We start from the raw sequence: 18,216 nt of genomic DNA, 5'->3' as shown, positions 1-18,216 counted from the left end.
AATTTTTAACTGTGGAGTCAAAAGGGATGGTAAAGCAAGATACAAAGAACTATCTTTTGTAGATTTCTCATTTACATTGAAAATTATTAGTAGATGTTTAGAAGCAAATCACGTGAAGGACTTCAGCTGCCTCTGAAAATGTCTATATGTGTTGAAAGCTTTTCCACCCTTTGGAAAGCACAGCTGTATTCATCTACTGCTCATTGCCTCCCGCTGGCTATGGGCTTTCCCTAGCCTTGTATCCCAAGCACCATATAGCTTTTGGGTAGCTTATATAGCCAAAGTTATTAAGATAAACTGCTTGAAAATGTCAGAGAAGGACAGCTCCAGGAGAAGTGGTTCTTTTTAAGTCACTACAGGCAGAAGTGAGAAAAGAGAAAAATATGTTCTGGAGAAGGGGCTACATTCCTAACTTTAAATAGATATCATTGCTAAAGACCTAATACCTTTCCAAACTGAGATGATGGAACTTTTCTGCTAAGGATGTGCCCTCTATGAGATGAGAAATGTGTATCCCTGTGACTAATTGAGCAAACTGGGCTCTAACTTAAATGTTTGGAACCCTTAATTGATACTTTTAAAAAGGTAACAGTTTTATAATCCATTGTCCATATTTAATCTTTATCAATATTTGCCATTGAAATACTTGACCAGGTAACTTTAAACTTATAATAAATTTATGGATTTTCTTGGCAGCATTGGCTCTCAAGAGGACAGACTTAGAATTCTATAAAATCTTTAGTTCATGGTCACAAATTCTACACAAAGATCCAAAGAAGCTTTTTTTCTATGTTAAGATTTTTATCTTGGAATAATTTTAGATTTATAGAAAAGTTGCGAAGATAATATAGACTTGTTATATATGCCTTACCCCTAATGTTAACATTTTACATAATCATGAAACATTTATTAAGAAACCAACATCAGTAATTACTAACTAAACTCTAGACTTCGTTTGGATTGTACTGGTTTTTCCATTAATGTCATTTTTCTTTTCCAGGATCCAATCTAGGATACCACATTGCATTTAGTCATCATGCCTCTGATAAGCCTCTGGTCTACGATGGTTCCTCAGGCTTGTTGTTCATAATCTTGACAGTTTTGAGGAGTGCTGGTCAGGTGTATTGTAGAATGCCCCTCACTTTGGGCGTGTCTGGTGTTTCCTTCATATTTGACCTTGGGTTATGGATATTTTCAGGAAGAAAACCACAGAGGTGAAGAAGGGTTCTTCTCACCAGATCATATCAGTAGTTGAATGTAATCAACTTGGTATGGTAACTCCGAACACTTGGTGAAGGTAGTGTCTGTTGGGTTTCTCCACTGTCAAGTTACTACTTTTCCCTTTCCATACTTCTGTTCCTTGGAAGCCAGTCCCCAAATCAGTCTGTGGAAGGTGGGGGGTGGGCAAGATTCTGTTCTACCTGCTGGAAAGGGGAATTTCTTTATATGATTCTTGGAATTTTTCTGTAAGAAAGATTTGTCTCCTCATCCGTCCCATTTATTCAGTTATTTATATCAGTATGGACTCATGTATATCTCTTTCAGACTTTGAGTAATGTTTATTTTATTGCTCAAATTGTTCTAGCTCAGCTATTGGGAGTTATGTCAGTTTGGCTCCTGTGTGTCTGTAATGTGCCCCCATCCTTTTGATTTTTGAGCACTTACATACTTTGTGGCAAGAAAGTAGGAGATGTCACTCTAGACTTGTCTTGTAGGCTTCCAGCACCAGAATCAGCCTCTTCTCCAAAGAGCACTGGTTCCTTTTATTGGAGAATGCTTTCTGTTGGAACTTAGGAACCAATACCTGGGTGCTGAGTGTGCTCATTGCTGTTGAGGTGTCACTGCTGCTAAGACCCTCCCAGTAAATGGAGCTAAGAAATATGTATGCATATTAATCCATGTACATGTACAATCTACAATGATTTCTGTATGTGTATATATGTTAAGCTGAATGTGAGTCCTTACTGATGTCTGCACTTGAATCACGTACCACAGGGCATGTATTTAGATTTTAAGAATGGTATCTGCACTATCCATAGAATAAAACTCATAAACAAAAAGAAAACCCCAAAACTAGCTTTTAGCAGCTCTATGCAAGAAACATAATACTAATATTTTTAAAATAAAACTGAATTGCCTTCAAATAATGCCTTGTCTTTAAAACCTTTTGACACACTTTTCCAGGGACAGATAAGGCTGTATTCATTTCATAGGTGGAGAAACTCAGGCACCCAGAAGCTCTAAGGAAGACAGAATTGAAATATGAGGACAGAACCAAATGAAACACATTTGGAACAGGCTTGCCTTCAGTGGGCTTGTAAATTATACTAGTAATATTAGTTAAAAAGTTGTTTCATTAGCTTATAACTAATTCTCCCTAAGATGAAAAAATGGTATTTTTGTCAGTATAGAAGTACAAGATTATCAGGAAATCAAGCTGTATATTTTATCTTGGTACAAAACAAGAAAAACATCTAACAAAATGAAAACAATGGAGTCTCTATAAAAACTCTTTAGTAGACTGACTTCGGTAACTTTGGGGTAGAATGAAGCCTATTAGGTAAGATCCTCCCACATATATTTTGTTGCATTGTTCAAATTCACACATACTGTATTTGCAGTATATTCATTCAGGGACTGGTTATAATAATTGAAGTAGCCCCTTTAGTTGGCTGTTTTTCCTCACTGCTTAATCTTACAAAACCAGCCATTGCTCAGATCATAAAAGCAAGAATGAGTTGATGTAACCAGTATACCAGAAATAACTAATAGTTACTAATAAAAATAACTAAAACTGATCAGTGGTATCCTCTTGGCATATAAGCCATAGGGATGTTAGGCTTTTCTGCCTCAGGCTGAGGTTTCCAAAATATCCTTCAAAATCTCCTTGCTCACGACTTTACAAACCTTTTTTGTTGGCTTTTCTTAAGTGTAGGAATCAGGATTACAGAAACTAATATTTCCGTGATTTTTATAGGGAAAACCAGAAGGTTTAGTGGGGTAAACTAAAAAACAAAACAAAAAGACCAAAATTTGAGGATTATCTCTGAAATCTGTTACGAATGTTTCATTTCTAGGATAGGTGACAGCTAAGACCTTCAGTTTCAAAGTTCTATGAAAGTGCATTCAAGCCATCTATTGAGTAACTTTCGGTCTTTAGGGTATCTTAATTATTTTAATAGTATGGATTTGCTTTAGGTTTTTTGGGGGGGGGGTTTGTTTTTTGAGAAGGTAGGATTGGTAGGATTCTAGTCAGTCTATGTCAGTGGTTTTCAAATGTGAGCATGCAGTTGATTCACTGGATTCTGGCATTAAAAACACCTAGTGGGCCCCACCCCCAGCTCCTCATTCAGGAGATACACTTCTGTAGGTCCCAGGAGTTTGCATTCCTAGTAAGTTCCTAGATGGTGTTGATACTGCTGGCTCAGAGACCACAGTTTGAGAAGTGGCCTAGATAGTCTTCAGTAGCTACAAATAATGAACTGAAAGCTTACTGTGGGCTAGGTACTGTTCTAGAAGTTGGGCAGTTTCTGTCTCCAAAACTTGAGTAAGCTTGGTCGCCATTTTATAGAGAAGAATTTGAAACTGGGAGAGGTTAAGTTGCATTATTTGTGCAAATGTCTCACAGCTAAGGAAATGGAGCCAGGATTAGAATCTAGGCAGCCTGTTTTCCAATCCTAGGCACTTACCCCTTTTATTAGGATAGCTATTGCTTTACAAGGCTAAAATTACATACTTAAAATTCTGAAATAAGTATCCTAAAATGCTTTGTACTTACATTTGAAGATAGACAAGATTTTATTTTAAAATATAACCACATGTTTTAAAAATAAAATATTCTGAGATAACAAGGTACTTGGAGGGGTAACAGATTCCTTTATCTGCTCCTTCCAGATAAGTGGAAGGTCAGCCAACTGGGGATCCACTGATTAGAAGGGAGTGTTTTCAGGATTCAGAGAAGACCCTGAAAATTAGGCAAAAGGACAGGAAGTTCTGGTGGTCAGATAACACATTCAAACTGAATAAAGTCCAGAGTGCAAATGCTGAAACCCTAGATCTCATTCAATGGATAAATATTTACTGAGCACCTCCTACAGGCTAAGCAACTGTGCCAGGTAATGGGGAAACCAAAAGGCCAATCCTTTCAGTGAGCTAAAGATGATAGTAACAAATATGAGTTCTTTGAAGCCAGGCACTGTTTTAAGTAGTCAATTTAACCTAATTAGCACAAAACCATATAAGGCAAAGAATGATATTCCATGTCTTAAGTAGAAAGTAACTAAAGTCGATTTCTGAGATACAGCAAAATGAACACTAGTAAATGACATGGGATGAGGAAAATCCTGATTTCATATTTGAGTTAATAACCGAGCACACGTAGGAAAAGTTACCAAGTTCTATTTTTTTCTCTCCCCAATAAGGGTAGTATTTATAGAAGACGGATCCCTCATACTTTTAATGTATTAGAAATGATGCCTTAACCCATTCTTTTCCCATTCTGAAGATGGTTACTTTTTTAAAATGACAAGGCCCAGAGAAGTAAAAGATGAAGCCACCCGTTCAGCCGAGGTTAGAATTGTTCATTGTGGCAAATTTACACACTAGCCAACCACCCAAGGAGGAGCTCCCGTCACAGGCCACGTTGAGCGCCGGGTCGGGCCCACTTAGCGCGCACTGTTCGGCATTTTACGGGTGGGGACCACAGGCCCGCTCAAGAAAAGGCTCCTGTAGGCTCCAAAGTTCGGGCTCCGAATTTCTGCACGATTGCTTCCCCGAATTAACTTTACCCAGGAAAGCCAGACTTTTAGTTTTACTTTGTCCCGAATCCCCCCAAGAGCTTTTGCGAGAGATCCTAACGGGTCCAGTACAGTAGCTGGCACGGGAAGGCCTGCCGGGCCCGGGAGCACGCGCCAGCCTCCCCTCGGAGCCAGTCGGGAGGAGCAAAGCCCGGGGGCGGAGACTGCGGGCCCCTGCGAGCCCGGGGGGCAACCGGCGCTTCCAGGCGCCAGGCGGACGGACCCCGCGAGCTCGGGAGTGGCGGGCGGGCGGGCTCCCGGGGGCGGCGGCGCGGGCGGCGCAGGAAGGGGCGGGGGCTCGCGGGCGGCGCAGGAAGCGGAGACCGCGGGCGTCGGCGCTGCGCCCGGGGCCGCGATGAGCTCGGCGCCGGGGCCCCGCCGGGCTGGGCCTGCAGGTAGGCGGGGGCCGGGCGGCTTGCGAGGGCGGCTTGCGGGGCCTGGGGGGCGCTCGGGGCCGGCGGGGCAGCGCGTTAGCTCTTCGGTCTGTTCAGCCCCCCGGAACTTGGCCCGGGCCGCCCTTGCCCTCCGGCCGTCGGGTCCGCCTTCCCAGGCGTCTGCCTTCGAGGGCCCGCCCGCCGCGCCGGTGCCGGCGGCCCCGCGCCTGCTCCTCTGGAAAGTTGACTTTTGGAAGTTGGGTCCAGGTTTTCTTTTCTCACTCCGGAGTAAAAAGGGGAAAAAAGAGGGAACTGCGTGCGTCGCCCCGAGAGCATAACCAGCCCGCAGGAGCCCCTGGGCAAGGCCCTACCTGGCCGGGGCAGCCCGGTGTGCCCCACACCCAGGGCTGTGTGGATCCCGCAGAAACCACCTCTTCCTCCGCGGCTGCCTAACGGGGACCTGCGAACATTGTTCCCTGTCACTAATCACATCTCTGATAGCTCTAGAAATTTCGAGCCTGGCCATAGTTAGAGAAATACAGAAAGAAAGAAAAAAAGAGAAGGTTGAGCCTGGCGGCTGACGCAGAGTGCCTTCCCCCAGCTCGCTCTGCCGCTCGCAGCCGGCTTGCCCTGAGGCAGGTTGGAGGCAGTCACCTCGGCCACTCAGGGAGCGGCCTCGGTTGGAGGCGCCGTGCAGGCCCCGGGGCCACTCCCATTGTGGATTCGTGCTGAGGCAGGGGTCCAGGAGGCCCACCACTTTCAGGGCACCCCCCCCCCCCATTCTTTTTACCCGTTGCTTTCCTTTTCCTACCTGTGCCCTTTTTTCTCCATTCCATCCCTTTTTTACTGTGAGGCCTGACATACTTTACTTAATATAGGATTATTTATCAGATCCTTAATAGGGAATATGAGTAGGTTTTCATAGATACTGCGGTGAATGAAGATGGTGACGGTAGACGCTGGAGAAGTCTGGAGAAATGAACCCTTGGTTTAGGAAGGTAGCTGGCCTCTGTGTAGGAGGAGTTTAACATGGCGACCAGCGTGCAGAGACTCTGGAGTTTATAGGCGGCGGACCTGGCTTTCAGTCCCAGCTCCCCTGCACTGTCCCTGAACAGGCCTGGGGGACTCTCCGTATCTCTGCCTCAGGGACTGTGGAGCTGAGGGAGAGAAGGTATGTAAAGCGCCAGGCCATCAACAAATGCCAGCTGGCAGGACTGTCTGGAGGGATTAGCAAATCCAGGTGAGGAGAAGAAAAAGGAGTGACTGGTTTCAGTAAAACATTAACCGGCTTGAGCAAAGAGGTGGTGGGTGCATCATGGTGAAAAGGAAGATTGCCTGAATCAGAGGCAAGAAGTACAAAGAGGTCAAGAGTCAAGTTTAATGACGGACCCATTTTTGATAAATAGGTTATAGATGCACAGGAATTTACAAATCTGTTATATAGGGTATCTCCATTAAATTTTACTTTTTCCATGTCCACAGAGCCATTTACTCTTTTAGGCAGTTAATTTGTATTCCTGCAATGTGATGATGACACTTGTTAAAGTGCGTCCTTTCTGAAGGTTTGCCTGCCGAAGACATCCACTTAGAGTGACCACAACAGAGTCACGGTGTATTATTTTCTGCAGAGCCTGAGTGAAATTTATCAACTCCAGTCCAGTTTTGGAACTTAGGTTCTAACATCTATGTCCATCACTTTCTGGTTTTTTTTTTTTTTTAATGATTTTATTTATTTATTCATGAGAGACACACTTAGAGAGGAAGAGACATGGGCAGAGGGAGAAGCAGGCTCCACACAGGGAGTCCGATGTGGGACTCGATCCCAGGACTCCAGGATCACACCTGAGCCAAAGGCAGCCGCTCAACCACTGAACCACCCAGGTGCCCCCGCTTTCTGTTCTGATTGAACAAATTGCTAGAAGAGAATGGCAGCTGGACCTGGTCATTGACGGGTTCTGCAAGGTGCAGGGTGCCCTTAGATGGGGTTTGGGCTGGTGAGGGTCAGAAATAAGTTTCTTTCTGCATTCATAGTACTAACAATAACAACAAAACACTTTTTAAAAGTCCCTCAGAGATTGCCATATCTTGAAACTGAATGTTATTTTAAGTTATCTGGAGCTACTTGAAACTAGCTATCTTTCCTAAACCTACAGGTCACGTCTAAGCTGAGGGCAGTGTTTGAGACCAGCCAAATGCACAGCTTAAATTACACCTAGCCAGGAGGAATGCTGCGATTCCTTCCTTGGACTGTAAAAATAAAAATGGATTTTTTTCTTTTGCCTGGAGGACCTTATTTATTTACATATCTGTGTCCCATATTAGCCTGAGAGAAACTTAAGGACATTTCTCATTTGTATAAAAAATGAATTTTAACGACCCAATCAAATGTGCATCTCCAATGTTTTCACCCTTGATGACGTGAGTCAGTTTGGTGACCGGCCGTTTGCACAGCTTCCACCCGCTGCACTTTAAGCTGCCGTAGTCTCCCCAGTGTGGAGCAAAAAAATGGCAAGAGGTGAGCTCCTGGGTCTGCTGCCCTGTGCACCGTGTTAGAGATGGTGCTTTCCAGATTGGGCAGGTTTGGGGGGAACGAATGAGGTGATGGTCCTTCACCCAAGGATTGAATGTGATTAGTTTGAGATGTATTGTGGAACTGGTCTAAAGGAAAGCAGGTGCAGGGATCCCTGGGTGGCGCAGCGGTTTGGCGCCACCTTCAGCCCAGGGCGTGATCCTGGAGACCCCGGATCGAGTCCCGCGTCGGGCTCCCTGCATGGAGCCTGCTTCTCCCTCTGCCTGTGTCTCTGCTTCTCTTTCTCTGTGTCTTTCACGAATAAATGAATTAAAGAAAAAAAAAAAAAAAGGAGGTAGGTCCTGGAACCCTTTTGAAAATGGACAGAGACAAAATTCCTGTGCCTTAGTAGGGCAGTGTGGAGAGTAGGAAGTAATCCCGGTGGGTGGGGTGTGAGGTGGGCAGTATTCGGGGTAGAGTAGCGCGAGGGTGAGGGGGTACTTGGGTAGGATTGTGTGATGTAGGAGGACTGTCCAGAAGAGTGGTGTCTGCAGTAAGGAGTGTCCTGGGCCGAGCAGTGTCGCAGAAGGTGTCCTAGTAGGGGCACCGGGTGGCTCAGCCGGTGACCGGCTTCCTTCGGCCCAGGGCGTCATCCCGGAATCCCGGGATCGAGTCCCGCGTCGGGCTCCCTGCATGGAGCCTGTTCTCCCTCTGCCTGTGTCTCTGCCTCTCTCTCTCTCTGTGTCTCTCAGGAGGAAATAGGTAAAAATCTTAGAGTGTCCTAGTGAGTGGCGCGTGCCAGGGAAGGCTCCGTGGAGTGCACGGTCTTCTGGGAAGAGCCCCTGGAGCGGCGCGTGGGAGAGGCCGCCCAGGTCCGCAGTGCCCGGCACAGCAGCGTGTTCGCAGGCAGCAGCCCCGGGTGGGCGGCGCCGTGCAGCAGCGAGGGGCCCCGCGGTCGCCTGGCGGAGCGCAAGCCCGCAGAATACGAGGGTGTTCGGCAGAGCAGGGGTGAAGCGGGAAGTAGCCGAGGGGCACTGCGCGCGGCGAGGACGCCTGGGGCAGCAGGGGCTAGTGCGGAGCACCCCACGTCCCCGCAGAGGGCGCGCGCCGAGGGAAGCCGGGGCTGGCAGGAAGGGGCTCCCGGGCCGCGGGGTGTGGAGAAAACCAACGCCCGCGGAGCCGCACGGGGGGCCAGTCCGCACGGCTCGCGGGGCGGGGGGCGCGCGGGGAATGGGAGGGGCTGTGGGGGGAAGCACGCGGCGTCTAGCGCGGGGGGCGGGGGGCCGGGCTGGAGGATTCCGGGAGGAACAGGCTGAAAGTGCGGGTGCAGCGCGGGGCCGTCCCTCCTGTCGGCAGACGGCTGTGGGGAGACGTGGTCGCGGAGGAGGGAACAGGACCCTCCTGGTGACGCTGAGGGAGAGGGTCTGACAGGCTTCCTGTAGCGACTTCGAGGGAGAGGAGCAGCTTGCTGTACTCTTGATATTTGCTTATTCAGTACTTTCTGTCCCTTCAGGGCTGTTAAGTCTGTTAGTATAAACAGTCACGGGTGCATGGGCCTCGGCTGTAGAAGGCGCCGGCCTCCTGCTGTTCAGTACTCACGCCGCTGGCCGCCGTGGTTCTTAAAATTAGGGCACCGGTGGCTCAGCTGCCTTGGGCTCAGGTCGTGATCCTGGGTCCTGGGATCGAGTCCCGCCTCGAGATCCCCACGTGGAGCCTGCCTCTCCTCCCTCTGCCTGGGTCTCTGCCTCTCGTGAATAAATAAAATCTTTTTTTTTTTTTAAATGAAATTAAATGAGAAGCTGCCTTCCTTGGCTGCGCTAGCCCCATTTCACATCCTCAGCCACTTGTGGCCTGCGGCGAGGATGTGACATAGGACAGCAGATGTACAGAACGGTTCCCTGGCTGCAGAAAGTTCTGGTGCACAGCACTGTTCCAAGAGTAGAGAAGGGTTCAGTGAAGGGTGGCTGGCCCTCAAGGTCCCTGTCACGTGATGGGTTGTAAGTGCCAGTGTGCCACTCAGGAGATCCAAAATTTAGGCCTTTGCCCTTGCCTCTCCCCTTTCCCCGCCCAGACCTCTCCCTCTTCCAGGTCAGGGTAATCCAGTATTAACCACACACGGTGTTTCAGTTCTACTGTGTAGAATTTCTTCATTTACAGAGATAGCTGCAAAAACATTTTCTGCAAAACATTCCCGTATTTCATTTGCTCTAGTCCATAGTTCTGCGATTACATTACTCTGTTTCTGTAGGCATATTCTGCAGTGAATGCATTTGCATCGTATTTTCTCTATTTCTCTTGATCGTACACTTCCCATTTTGCAAATGAGAATTTGGGGTGAGAAAGTTGAGCTGTCAGTTTATCGTTCATTTATTATTAAGCAGCTTCCCTTCCTTGCCCCCCTTCTTTTCATATACTTTGACATTTATTTATTTTTTATTTTAAAGGTTTTATTTATTTATTCATGAGACACTCAGAGAGGCAGAGACCCAGGCAGAGAGAGAAGCAGGATCCCTTCAGGGAGCCTGATGCAGAACTCGATCCCAGGATCCCGGGATCACGACCTGAGCTGAAGGCAGATGCTCAACCACTAAGCCACCCAGGCACCCCATATACTCGACATTTAAGGGTTTAGGGTGCGGGAGTCTTGCTGTGTTTTACCACAAGTCAAAAAGTAAATTAACAAAATTCAACTTTTTTTTTAAATAGATGAGGAACAAAATGTGACAGAAACTGATGCCTTCTATAAGAGGTAGGAATGTGCTCTTTCCTAATAAAGATCTCTTCCTTTGCTGATCATGACCAGTCCACAAAAAGCAAGAAGGGGGCCTGGGAGCAAGTAGAGTGGAGAATGACTGAGTGTTAGCCTTGGAACAGGGGGCTCTTAGACCTGGGGGTTGGCTGCCGCCCCTGGTCATGTGAGGACCTACACTGATGTTCAAAATATTTAGGAACTGGTGTGGTGCAGACCCTGGAGCCAGAGCTGGGCCTGGGCAGGCTGGTATCCCCAGTTCCTGGACAAAAGATACCCCTGGAAGGGCCTGGGCGGGGGGTGCTCGGGATGGCTGCTGTTTACCAATCAGTACAGAAATATTTCAGTGTTTTCCTTACCAGTTTGGCTGTGAGGCTTTCCCAGTGCACACCAGTAGCATGTCAGCCTGGCAGGGGAGGGGAAAAGGGCAGAGCTGTCTGCCCCACACCTGGGTCTTGGGCATAGAGCTCGTTATTTAGTGTGACTTAAAGTGATTATTGTTTAAACTTCTCATCAACAGAGAAATGTTTGACCCGGAAGAAAAGTACAAAATGGACCACAAGAGGAGAGGAATTGCTTTGATCTTCAATCACGAGCGGTTCTTCTGGCACCTAACATTGCCGGACAGGCGTGGCACCAGCGCAGACAGGGATAATCTCGTGCGCAGGTACTGGTTTTATCTACACGTCACAAGGATGGGACATTTACAGGATACTCGTCAGAACTTGTTCCTACCGAGGAAATAACAGAGCAAGAGTGTCGGAAGGGGTGCCTCGCTTGGGCAGAGCAGCCTATGAGAACTGGCCTCAGTTTTCTTCCTAACTCTCTTCTATTAAATGTTAACAGGCTCCGCATCATCACATACATATTTGCATAGCAGATGACAGTATCCTAACTTGAACCCTTATAAGTAAATCCTTTCCTACTGTGGGTGACCAGGGGAAACCATCATTGTCATATTTCATTTTTTCTTTCCCAAGATCAATTTATAGGTCATAAAAACATGTATAGATATATGTATTCCAAGTAAATATGGGTATGTGACAACTTTGAATAGCTCATAAGCTAATATCCAGTTTATCACCAGGTTTTCAGAACTAGGATTTGAGGTGAAATGCTTTAATGATCTTAAAGCAGAAGAACTACTGCTCAAAATTCATGAGGGTGAGTAGTTTTCCTATTTATCTTCTGAGGGGATTAGTATCCTATCTATAAATACATCCAAATACTTAACTGTGTTGTAAAACAAAAAGTCTTACCAACTAATTTAGCATGGATTACAGGTCTGGTTGTGCCTCTGCTTATATGTTATCACCCACGAGATTCAGAGACTTTTGCAAAGTATTATGCCTCCAAAGTTTGTATTTAGCATACCACTCGTTACAGTCTGTTATTTTAGAAATGAATGAAATGGCCTCATTTGGCAATTAAAAGTCAAAGTGCAAATACTACAGATGCTGGGCAGCTTTTTTTTTTTTAAGATTTTATTTATTTATTCATGAGAAAAACAGAGAGAGGCAGAGACACACAGGCAGAGGGAGAAGCAGGCTCCCTGTAGAAAGCCTGATGTGGGACTTGATCCCAGGACTCCAGGATCACCACCTGAGCTGAAGGCAGACGCTCAACCGCTGAACCACACAGACATCCTTTTTGAGGGCAGGGGGTGGTCATGTTTCAATTCACTCCTATACCCAAGTTTTTTACTGGCTTCAAAATATTTTATTAAAAAAAATGGTTTTACATATATTGTCTCTAAATTTCTACATCACTATGCAGTAGGTACTCTAACTTATGTTTATCATAATTACTGCGTGCCGTGGATTTTCAAGTCATTTGCAATGGACTGTTATATTTATGTATTTATGCTGCAGAGGTTTTTAAAAAATGAGGTGTAATTGATATGTAACATATCAGTTTCAGGTGTACAACAAAATGATTCAGTGTTTGTATACATTGTAAAATGGTGACCACAGTATGTAGTTGCCATCTGTCACCATAGAGAATTACAAAAAAAAATTTTCTTGTGATAAGGATTTTAAAATTTTACTTAGCAAATTTCAAATATATAATACAGTATTATTATAGGCACTAGGCTGTATATCACATCCCCATGACTTCTTTTATAATTGGAAGCCTGTACCTTTTGACCCACTTTATCATACCTGATAGCAACCACCAATCTGTTCTCTATCTGTGGGTTTGGCTTGGTTTTTTTTTTTTAGATTCCACATGTAAGTGAGATCGTATGGTATTTGTGTTTCTCAGATTTATTTCATTTACCATAATGACCTCAAGATCCATGTTATTGCAAAGGCCAAGGTTTCCTTTTTTATGGCTGAAGAATAATCAGCCATAAATGGATATATATACATGCACACGTACATACATTTATATCTGTATATCTATATCTCATTTTCTTCATTCATTCACTGATGGACACTTAGGTTGTTTGCATATCCTGACCATTGTGCTTCAGTGAGCATGGGGGATGCAAGTCTTTCCAAATTAGTATTTTCGTTTCCAGCAATAAATTCTAATAGTGCAACTGCTGCATCCTGTGGTAGTTCTGTTTTTAAATTTTGAACCTCTGTACTAGACTCCTTTAATCTGTAAATCATTTTAATTTTAACTGGCTGCTTACCAGGTTTTCTACTATATTGCTCATAAGGTTTGGAAGCTGTAAATGCTGCTGACATACAGCGAAGCTGCTACATTCACTGGGGGTGGCGACAGCACATAGCAGTTGTTAATTAGTAGTTGCTGGGTCTTTCCCATCTGTTCTCAGAAGTTCTCTGCTAATTCAAAGAAACTTTTATTGCACAATAATCCCATTATGTTTTCCGTGTCATTATTCTTTGTTGTAGAAAAGCTAATGAAATTTGTTTAAACTCGAACTTTTAGGTTTTTAAAAATCAGATACAGTATGGTTTTGATTAAAGACTAAGTTATGTTTCCTTTTTACATTTATTATAATAAATTTTCCTCCTCCATCATATGTAGCTTTATTCTAGTGTTAGTAAATTGAATTTTTTATATGTACATAATAAACATCTTTATTTCTTTGTGAACTCTTGGGGGACTTTTACAGCATCAACCTCTAGCCACGTAGATGCCGATTGCTTTTTATGTGTGTTCCTGAGTCATGGTGAAGGAAATCACATTTATGCATATGATGCCAAAATTGAAATTCAGACACTGACTGGCTTATTCAAAGGAGACAAATGTCAGAGCCTAGTTGGAAAACCCAAGATATTTATCATTCAGGTAAGACTGATTATGTTACAATCTTAACTGTAAGTCCATGTTTTTGCACATGTGATTATAAAGAACTAAAGCCAATTTTGCAAGTAATTTTCTCCATTAATTGGAAAGGCCAGGGCTGCTTTGGGTTCCTAGCCAAATCAGAGTTGCAATTAGTTAGCAATTCCCATTAGTAGTAATTCCTTCTTAAGAAGGAATAAATAATAAAGATTATCAGTTTATTAATAGATTGACATTTGAAAGGACTTAAAATAACCAGTGTGCCACACTCTGGCCCAGCCAACGTCAAGGGGAGCTGCCAGAAAAAGGGTCTTTTAAGAGCACCACGCATGGAGGCCAGTGGGCAGAATGCAGGTATTCTGGGGCTAAGCTTACTTCACCCTCTCACCTTTCCCTTCAACCAAACTGGTATTAGGGATAAAAATGTTTGGGCCTGAAACATCTCATTTGGCACATCAGTAAGGAATTTGCACCATGTTCCAGTGCCTGCAATTCTGTATGTATAAACAGCATGGAAGGCATGGCCACATTCCACCTGCCATAAAGCCTTAAGGGGAGGGAGTAGGGGATCTATAAGAATGACCCATGGTTTTTGTTGTGACAACAGCATTGGAGTATCTGTCACATACAGTTGGAGTTACAGCTCTAGAACATAAGGCAGGGCATGGGTTGGAGAAGTACATTTGAGAGTAGTGAGATGAATGGTCATGGCAGCCTTGGGAGTAGATGAGTTTGCACATATCAAGTATAGCTTGAAAAACGAGTGTAAAACAGAAACAAGCAAAGGAACGACACTGAGGGGGATGGCCCAGCAAATGGGAAAAACCAGGGAAAATCATGACATGAGTGCTTCATGAAAAGGAGTGCCAGTACCGACAGAGACAAGAGAATTAGAAATAACTAGCAAGCTACTATGTGGGGATAGACACAAAGGAGGAAAATATTTTGCCAAGTTATTTTATTCCTCTGTGCCTCCGATTCTTCATCTGTGAAACGGGGAGAAAATAGCACTGCCTTATGGGTGGCTGTGAGGATAAACAGCCGCCTAACAAATGGAAAAAGACTGAACAGTGCCTCGTACATGCAAGCCCTCAATAAAGGCTAGCTCTCAGCTGACTGTCACTGATTTGGCAAGTGAGAGCATCAAAATTCTAGGTGTTTTATATGACCTAGAGGAAGACAGTGGAAAATAAGTTCTGAAAAAAAGCCTGGTAACGTAAGATTAAAATCTGCCTGTAAAAATGGAGTATTAGGGGTCTATTTGAGCACTGAAATCACTCAGGACTTTTTTTAAAGCTTATAACTCTTCAAATACCACTATGAAATTGTATTAAATTTACAAGGTCTGCCGGAACAAAGTACACAGCCTGAGTGGCTTAAACAATAGAAATGCTTTTTTTTTTTTTTTTTTTTTTACAGTTCTGGAGGTTAGAAGTCTGAGATCAAGCTAGCAGTTGTCCTTGGCTTGGACATGGCAGTCTTGTCCCTGTACCTTCACATGGTCTTTCCTCTGTGCATGTCTGTGTCCTAATCTAAGATGCTAATTATAAATTAGAAGCACAATAGACCTCATTTTACCTTAGTTACTTTTTCAAAGGCCGTGTCTCGAAATAGTCACATTTGAGATTCTGAGGGTTTAGACTTCTACATATAAATGGGAGGGGGTGACAAAATTCAGCCCATAACAGTCATTTAAGAGTAGAAGTTAATGTCAGCCTTTGTGTGATTCAGGATTGGTGGATAAGAATTTGAGACACTCTGAAGTACAAGCAAAAAGAAAATGGCACATGAAAAGATGTCTTCTCAGGTCAGGTGGTAGGTAGCATTTTGACAGTTTATGGCAGCAGCTAAGCAAGCACAACCCAGTCTGGGAATATATTCCCTAATTCAATAGAAACACTAGGCAAGGGGCACCTGGGTGGTTCAGTCAGTTAAGTGTCTGCCTTTGGCTCATGATCCCAGGGTCCTGGGATCGAGTCCCACGTTGGGCTCCCTGCTCAGCAGAGTCAGCTTCTTCCTCTCCTGCCCCTCCCCCTGCTTGTTCTAATAAAAAAAAATCTTAAAAAAAGACATACCTTAGGCAAATACCAGAGCCTTTAAAAAAAGGGGTAGCATCCTGGTGCTATAGTGTGGTTAATCCATAAGAAACCTTAGAACCACAGAGGCTTTCTCTATAGCATACCTTTCCATCCACACAATCTGGTATACAGTTGAGGAAGACAGTTTTTTGAAGACATTAATTAAAAGAAAACCTAAGTAGGGAAAAACTGTCAGCTTAATTTGCTCCAGAACTTGACAGCATGGTTTCTGAATTACCTATAAAGAGGCTTCTGTTGATGCTGATGTGGAAGTGTGCTAAATTCTACATTCACTGTAAGTATTAAACACTGGGAAGAAAAAGAGTAGGTAAGAAAAGACGGTGGTTTTCCCTCCTCTTCTCCTAGGCATGTCGAGGAGACCAGCATGACGTGCCAGTCCTTCCGTTGGATGTAGTGGATCATCGGACAGACAAGCTGGAGGACAACATAACGGAGGTGGATGCGGCCTCAGTGTACACTCTGCCTGCTGGAGCGGATTTTCTCATGTGTTACTCTGTTGCAGAAGGTGGGTGGCTGTTTAATACAAACAAAGACTAGGCCTTCCTGACTTGAGTTCCTGTAAGTTTTCCCTGGGCTTCAGACTGGTATTTTTGTCAGACACCTTGATTTGATCCTAAAGTTCAGTCTTAGAATAGATTTCTTTGCTCACATGGCACACAGTGATATAGGAAATATAAAGTAACTTACAGAAAAATTATTCCTGAGAACCATGTTAAGTTATAAGTCAGATTGAATATTTAGCTGCCTATTCTCCGTTGATTGTGCTGGTGTCATGATAATATTCATGGAAAGCTTTGTTGAAGATACTTTGAAGACGGTTCTTCCTTGCTCATGCAGCAGACTATGTTTTCCTTTCTAATCTCATGTGTCAGAATTACTGCTGGGTGACTATGATCTTGGGAATTTTTACGAACTAGAATAACCCCATTTTCAGAAAATTGTATAAATTAATCCCTTTTCCCATATGAGACTAGTCAACTGAGAAAAATTTTGAAACTATCACAGACACATCTTAACTCTGCAAAAATTTTTGAGAACTTCTATAGTGCTGCATTATAACAGTGTTTTTCAGTTAAAGTAACTGAAAGCCAAAAAAACCTCAGTGCCCTTTTTCCTCCTTTTAGGTTATTATTCTCATCGGGAAACTGTGAATGGCTCATGGTACATTCAAGATCTGTGTGAGATGCTGGGAAAATTTGGCTCCTCCTTAGAGTTCACAGAACTACTCACCCTGGTGAACAGGAAAGTTTCTCAGCGCCGAGTGGACTTTTGCAAAGACCCAAATGCAATTGGAAAGAAGCAGGTTCCCTGCTTTGCCTCAATGCTAACTAAAAAGCTGCATTTCTTTCCGAAATCTAAATGATAGAATCTGTTTCATGTATCTATATTCAAAACACATTTTCCATCTTTTTATATAAGTATCATTAGGTTGAAATTTGATACAGCAATTTAAAATGTCTTAATGGTGTAATGAGAACTTAAAAAAATAGTTCCTATTGGTATTAGACATGGTGAAAGGGTTTGATATATGTGAAATGAAGTCCTCAGGGAATTACTATAAAGTAAAAATCCACAAGCGTTTGTAATACTTGATTTTTATAGTAAATCATTAGGTTAGTCAAAAATATCTGGCTGATTTAATTTGTATTTTGTGAAGCTTTTTTATAAATGTTTTATAATGTTTTTAAAGGTTTTAGAAACCCAAAAATTAGTTGTTTTCCCTTAATAAAATATTTGAAATTCATATTTTAATTTTTCTAACTCACATTCTTATTCATTGTGTAATTCAGAGTAGACTTGTTTTACTCGGGCATACAAATTCATCTACACATGGATTATCACTTTAAGATCTGATCTATTTGAGAGAAATCATGCATGGGGGGAGAGGCCACAGGGATAGGGAGAGGCAGACCCCCCACTGAGCAAGAAGCCCAAGGTGGGGCTCAATCCCAGAATTCTGAGGTCTTGACCTGAGCTGAAGGCAAGCGCTTTACCAACTGAGCCACCCGGGCTGCCCTGGATTATCACTTTTTATTTTATTCTCATTGCTCCATCGACCAGTCATTCTCTCCCCTCCTTGGGCTTCCCTGTTTCCTGAGACACAACAATTCTGAAATTAGAGGCCATTGTAGGATTACTAATCGACCTAAGTTAAGTGTTCAAGTGAAAGGAAGAGTCACGTTTCTCACTCTTAACTCAAAGGGTGAAAATAATGAAGCTTGATGAGGAAGACATGTTAAAAGCCCAAGATGGGCAAAGAACTATGCCTCTTGTGGCAAATAGCCAAGTTGCCAATACAAAGACAAAGTTCTTGAAGGAAATTAAAACTACTACTCCAGTAAATACATGAGTGATAAGAAAGTGAAACAGGGGCAGCCCCGGTGGCTTAGTGGTTTAGCACTGCCTTCAGCCCGGGGTGTGATCCTGG

At 43.9% G+C, this 18,216-nt stretch overlaps 1 protein-coding gene across 1 annotated transcript; it reads left to right on the top strand.

The window, feature by feature from the left end:
- The first annotated feature begins 4,731 nt into the window (after nucleotides 1-4,731).
- On the top strand, nucleotides 4,732-17,546 carry CASP6 (caspase 6). The gene is made up of 7 exons (XM_041758864.1): nucleotides 4,732-5,191; nucleotides 10,386-10,428; nucleotides 10,949-11,095; nucleotides 11,516-11,592; nucleotides 13,517-13,692; nucleotides 16,134-16,293; nucleotides 16,913-17,546. Exons 1-7 carry the CDS (start codon nucleotides 5,152-5,154, stop codon nucleotides 17,149-17,151), a joined length of 882 nt encoding a protein of 293 aa, XP_041614798.1. The 5' UTR covers nucleotides 4,732-5,151; the 3' UTR covers nucleotides 17,152-17,546.
- The last annotated feature ends 670 nt before the right edge of the window (nucleotides 17,547-18,216 follow it).

Source organism: Vulpes lagopus, chromosome 6 (assembly GCF_018345385.1).
Source record: "Vulpes lagopus strain Blue_001 chromosome 6, ASM1834538v1, whole genome shotgun sequence".
Classification (NCBI taxonomy): Eukaryota; Metazoa; Chordata; class Mammalia; order Carnivora; family Canidae; genus Vulpes; species Vulpes lagopus.
The sequence above is the reverse complement of the archived record's forward strand: the minus strand, read 5'-3'. Positions and strand labels throughout refer to the sequence as shown.